This window comes from Cyprinodon variegatus, unplaced genomic scaffold (assembly GCF_000732505.1).
Source record: "Cyprinodon variegatus isolate N-32 unplaced genomic scaffold, C_variegatus-1.0 Scaffold354, whole genome shotgun sequence".
NCBI classification, from domain to species: Eukaryota; Metazoa; Chordata; class Actinopteri; order Cyprinodontiformes; family Cyprinodontidae; genus Cyprinodon; species Cyprinodon variegatus.
The window spans coordinates 599,284-605,720 of record NW_015150807.1 but is presented as its reverse complement, the minus strand read 5'-3'; the positions used below and the strand labels follow the sequence as shown (position 1 = coordinate 605,720).

At 38.1% G+C, this 6,437-nt stretch overlaps 1 protein-coding gene across 1 annotated transcript; it reads left to right on the top strand.

Annotated features, from left to right (window-relative positions):
* Positions 1 to 317: 317 nt before the first annotated feature.
* On the top strand, positions 318 to 1,874 carry LOC107091839 (olfactory receptor 10A3-like). The gene is made up of 2 exons (XM_015386006.1): positions 318 to 397; positions 525 to 1,874. The coding sequence occupies exon 2, from the start codon at positions 539 to 541 to the stop codon at positions 1,463 to 1,465; it is 927 nt and encodes a 308-aa protein (XP_015241492.1). The 5' UTR covers positions 318 to 397; positions 525 to 538; the 3' UTR covers positions 1,466 to 1,874.
* The last annotated feature ends 4,563 nt before the right edge of the window (positions 1,875 to 6,437 follow it).

The following is a 6,437-nucleotide window of genomic DNA, read 5'->3' as shown; positions in this document are numbered from 1 at the left end:
TACTACTCTTGGGTGTTTATAAATTAAAGTGGTTTAAAGATGCTTATATGATCAAGATACCATGTGGAACAGTTTTGGTGGTTCTGTTTTTGTTGTAACAGTAGCCATAAGCAAACTGAAAAATAAAAGAAAAAAACGCTGTTACTTTCTAGATTACGAAACTCTGACTTCCCAGTTCTAAGTGTTAGTTAGATGGAAGACAGCTAGATGTTTGCATAAGGGCAGAGAAGCAGTCCTTTGACAATTGTGCCAGCATGGGGGAGAAGGACAGAGCTCAAGACAAATAAAAGCAGCAGAATAACCGGAATTAAAGCTCACTTCAGATGAACTCACAGGGTCGTCCTCTCAGTGTCCTGAAATGTCTTCTTGATTTCTCTGAATAAGATATTTGAGTGTGGTGAGTGGTGTCTGTTTCTTATTTAGCTGAATAATGTTTTGCTTTGTGTTTTTATTATATTTACCACAACCTATGATGAGAATGTCTGACAGTTTCTCCTGAACCCTGTGTGACATTTTCTTTTCAGACAAACAAAAGCAGATGATGGTGAACTCAACACTGGCTCCATATTTGATTCTGGGGGCTTACCTTGACATCAAGCAGTTCAAGTATTTACTGTTCCTGATTATCTTGTGTTTGTATATGTTCATAGTTGCCTCTAATGTTCTGCTCAGTGTGGTTATTGCTGTTAACAGGAGCTTACATGAACCTATGTACATCCTCCTCTTCGTCATGTTTGTTAATCAGCTCTTTGGCAGTACAAGCTTGTTTCCATTCCTATTGGTTCAGATCCTTTCTGATGTTCACACTATTTCTGTGCCACTCTGTTTCCTGCAGGTTTACTGTCTTCACATTTATGGAAGCATAGAGTACTTTACTCTCACTATCATGTCCTATGACAGATATCTGGCCATCTGTTATCCTCTGCAGTACAACTCCCGGATGACAAATAGGAAAGTTGCAGCTTTAATTGTTTTAGAATGGGTATCCTCCTGTGTCATAGTCAGTATTTACACGTCCATGAGCTACTCTCTAGACCACTGTAAAAATGTCCTTAATAGAGTCTACTGTAACAACTACTCCCTTGTTCAGCTGACTTGTTCAGACACAACGATCAATAACATTTATGGACTGATCAGCACTGTTTTTTCAGTGTGTCTTCCAGTTATTTTAATTATCTACACCTACATGAGGATCCTTAAGGTGTGTTACAGTGGATCCAAAGCGACCCGACAGAAGGCAGTCAGTACCTGCACTCCTCACCTGGCCTCTCTGCTCAACTTCACACTTGGAGTTTGGGTTGAAATTTTGCAGAGCAGGTTACAATGGAGCCATGCTCCAAAGATTTTTGAAATATTTTTATCTATTTATTTTCTAATATGTCAGCCACTGTTTAACCCTCTGGTGTATGGACTAAAGCTGTCAAAAATACGCAACTTGTGGAAGCAATTGCTTTCTTTTAAATGAACATCAGGTGATCATTTTCATTGTTTGGAGTCTGATACTTTAGGTGAATTAAAAATTAAAATATGGACATTCTGTTTCAGAAAGTGAGCTTATGCTAGTTTGAGTTGAGAACAAATATCCAAAGTAAACCTATCTGGTTCTGTTATACAGGGCCAGCCCAAACCTCCACAGGGCCCTGAGCAAATTTTTATTTTGGGGTCCTCTGTTTCTGCAAATAGTATTATGGTTTCAATCAACAGTCGGATGATCAAATCATTCATACACCTACAATAAACTTTTTGTATCTCTGGAAAAAATGTTTACTATCTCCTATTTGTATGCATCATCTAGTGTTACCAAACGTAATAATATAAACTAGTCAGCAGTTTATTTACAGTTAAAGTGTAACGTGAATTTTATGCTTTTTGCTTCCAACTGCAAAAGCAATGTGAAAAATAACCAACACTGCAAGAAAAATAAAACATTTAAATGGCTTTGGTGAATATAATTAAGAAATTGTTTGGTTTTTCTGCATTTGGGTCTGAACTTTGTAACAAAATGACAATTACACTGTAAAAAAAACATGAACAAAACTATAGAAATTCAAGAATCTTCCTAAATAAAGGAAATAAAGGAAAACGTTACCTGAAACCAGGTAGCACAATAAATAGTTCTTAAAACTCTGTAAATGTATGTAACTATATGCAAAACCATATCTTTACCTAGATATAACCAGTGGCGGATCTAGGGGGTGGCTACTTGGGCTACAGTCCCGGATGTTTAAAAGAGCCCCAGATCTTGCTTCTGAGCTGATCTGAGTAAAATGTGCAGTACTGGAATACACTAGATAGTAGCAGCAAGCGAAGGAAAACAGCCTGTAGCATTCCCGTGCAGAAGAAGTTGTCAACACTAGTTGTTGCTACAGTAACAGACTGATATCCTAGGGATGTGAAGCTCCGACTTCAAGACGTTCTTTGTGCCGGTGTTATATGAAATTCTGTTCCCCTTGTGTCGGGAGCGGGCTTTGAAGCCAGAGAGGCGGACATGGCGGATGGGACAATTTTCACTGCGCTTCTGATCGATTTCTCGATAAAAACAGCTCATATTATCATGTGTCGATTTTGTCATCTCGTTTCATCAGCAGCTGCTATTTACTAAATTTTAAAATAAATAAAAAATAAATAGACAAGGTCCTTTTTATGCTTTTCTGTGTTGTTCTTTTTTAAATTCCAAGAGAATCTGTCTTTTTCCAACCTTTGTCTCTTAAGCCTGACAGAAATAAAGGTCAGTCACCAAACACAGTTTTCCAACATGTAGTGAGTATTTATAAGTTTTCATCGGTGATATAAGAGGATGGACACTGGCTGATAGCAGGGCACAAAAATGAAGAATTCCTGAAAATATGAGAGTGTAGACTTTCTGGTAAATCCTGTTTTAATGTAAAATATGAGAGATTACTGGATTAATGAAACTACATGCCATCACACATAACAATTTTTGAGAATGTGGAAACAGTTGCTCTTTACAGCTCCTTTACAGCTCCTCCTCCCATATCCAAAGATATGGGAGGAGGAGAGGAGAGAATTGATATTTCAGCTAAAATAATCCATTACCCCTCCATAACATGGGAATAAATTAATTCACCTGCAAGTCTTAACTGTGTTAAATCAACAACAAACCCTGTGGATATGGTGACATTTGATCATTATTTGCCAGAAGTTTTAGAGGAAAATCATATATTTTAGCCACCTGATATGATCCATTCCACTTTGATGATCTATATGAAATGCATTTTCTGTTTAAATGTTTATCTAACAATTTACAAACATTCGGGGAAAAAAAGTTCAAACCAAAACCACTGGACTTTGTTTTCCAAGTTTGAAGATGTTTCTCTTTCCACCCAGAAAGATTTCACAATTCAAAATGTCTGGAGCAATGCTACTCCAGACATTTTGAATTGAGAATTGTAAACACATTTCATGAAGATCAACAAACCAATAGTCGTATTCATTTGAACGCTTTTGGATTTCAAAATATAAAATAATAAATGTCTCAAACATAATACAGATAAATAATAACAGTTTCAAAATTCACACGATTATATCAGGTGGCTAAAATATTGTATTTCCCCCTCATAACTGTGGAAAATCAAATATCCCCAAATCCACAGTTTGTCTTTGATAAGGAGGAATAAACACAGTTAAAAACTTGCAGATACCTTTATTTAATACCATGTTATGGAGGGGGAACTGATTATTTCAGTCAGCTAAAATATATGGTTCCCGCTCATAACTCTGGAAAATAAGGAACAAAAATATTCTCCTAGAATCCTAGATCCTCCCCTGCATATAACCTTTACTGTTTTCCTCAATGGTCCATTCACTGATCAAACCCGTGGTTCCAGCTTTTCTGTTTGCAAAGTCACTGAGGTAATCACTGTTAAAGATCTGAAAAAGAACTTTGTTGTGCTGTCTGCCTTGTCTAAATGACAGTGGGTTTGTTGAACCACTCCACAACAATAAGTAAACTGCAGTGGGTCCTGAAAGCTGCATGTTTGCTGAGGAAGACCTTCATGATGTGGGATGTCAATTCAACAGGTCTATAGTCACTGAGGAGTTTTGTCCGAGGCTTCCATTTCACTGGAACTGTCTCCTGGGTCAGACTAAGATTCAAGAGGAGCTGTAAAAAAAGCCACAGAGCTGCTCTGCACAACTAGTCCTGTAGAACCAAGCTTCTCACTTTATCTCTAAGGGAATGCCCAGCCACCTGGTGGAGAAAGCTCATTTCAGACACTTGTATCTGCAATATAGTTTTTTTTGGTCATGATCTAGATTTTTGGATCACAGGTAAGGGTAGGAACGTGGATTGACCAGTAAATCGAGAGCTTTGCCTTTTCATTCTCATTCTTCACCACAAAATCTTGTGCAGCTTCTGCATTATAGCCACACTGAATGTCTATCACTCAGGCTCCACTCTCACCTCTCTTGCAAACAGAACCACAAAATACTTGAACGATGATCCTCTCTGCAGTTCTCACTACCCTTCTCACCTTCTTCCAGTCTGAGGCGCTGCAGCCTCCATACCACCAAATGAGACTCGTCAGAATGCTCTATATGACACTTCTGTAAAAGGTTTTGGGAATGGGTAGGGGCAGGTGGGCTCTCCTCATCCTCCTCAGGAAGTACAAGTGCCTTTGTGCCCTTTTGATAATATATCAATACAAAAAAAGACCTGACTAAAAACTGCACCGTTTTTGACTGACTCATTTTTTTAAACTGGCTTTTAATACTTGGGACACATTGTTTTATCTTTATGATTTTATGTATTTATTTTATTTATTTTTTATTTTTTGCAATGTTTTTATCTTTTTGTGAAGCACTTTGGTCTTCCTGGTGTTGCAAAGTGCTATATAAATAAACTTTGATTTGATTTAATATGTCAGAGGTATCTTGGTCCCAATGAAAACAGCAGCAAAATAAGTGCCATATCTTTTTTATAATGTCAAATAAACAAATAAATGCTTTCTAAACATGAGCAAACTGTGGCAGCAAGTCATCAGTTATAAATTCAACTAGTCTTAGCCCACCACAGCAATATCCACTTAGGTCTCTTAATCTGACACAATATACAGCTGCAACTTCTCTTGGAAAGCTTTTCATGAGATTTTGTTTGTTTATGGGAATTTTTGACCATTATTCAAGAAGTGCATTACTGAGGTTACACACTGATGTTGGACAAGTTGCCCTGGGTCTCAGTCTCTGGAGACATTAAACCCAAAGGTATTCTATCAGGTTGAGGACAGGACATTTTTACTTGTACTTTATTATCTGAAATCAGTGTAATCCCGTCCAGATGAAGTGACTGACGAATCCCCTTTTTTTTCAAGCAGCTCTGGTCCAAAGACTATAACTTCTGTTTTGTCTGCATTCAGAAGGAGAAAGTTAAGAGTCATCCAGGTTTTTATGTCCTCGAGACATGCCTGTAATCTATGTAATGGGTTAGCTTCATCTGGATTTATAGACAGATATAGCTAATTTATCATCAGTGTAACAGAGTCCGACATTGTTTTGGTAACTTTACACACCGAAGCAACACTAATTTTAGTGACCTCCAAACAGCGTAAACAGGTGTCATTAGCGCCAGCGTGAATAACAATCTTACTGTATTTAACCTTATCCTTAACCAGCAGTTTCAGGTAGGATATGATGTCGCCCGTTCTTGCCCCTGGCAAACATTTAACTATGGTCCCTGGTGAGAGCAGGAGAGAGGAGAGGAAGAAGGAAGAGTTGGGAAAGAGTCAAGGGAGGGAGAGAGAAGTCATATCAATGCTAAGATAGTGCTAGCCTAGGCTACCTACTCCTTACTACCAGAAATAAAACCGTGTGAAACTGACACAAGTGCTCATTTGAAAAGTGCAGCAGAAGGCGCTATGGTTTAAAGGGGTTCGGGTAAGTTAGAGTTACTTAGATACAGAGATATCACAGAAAAGAAAAAAAAAAAAAAACTTAATTCAGGCGGAGATAGTCTGGACAACAACATCCTCCTTCAATTCAAACAGGAAATGAATGCAATACATCTCACCAACAGCAGCAGTCTCTCACAAACAGCAGCAGATTTCTTATCTTGGTTTTAAATACAGTATATATCTAAATAACTACAATAATGACTTCCTGTGACAGTTACACTCTATGGCAGTTTATTCATATAGGGCCAATTCACAACACATGTCATCTCAAGGCACTTTACAGTTCACCAGATCATACAGTCAAATTGATTCAAAGTTTTCTATCTGGTTCCATTGCCTCATTGACTCTATCAGGTTGAGGACAGGACTCTGTGTAGGCAGCACACCATCTATGCAATCTGCCATCCATGTCTTTTTGGACCTTGCTTTGGTCTCTTTTTCTTGTTGGAAAAAGATGGGGCGAGCTCTAAACTGTTTCCACACAGCTAGGAGCATGGAGTTATCCAAACTGTCTTGGTGTGCTCAAGC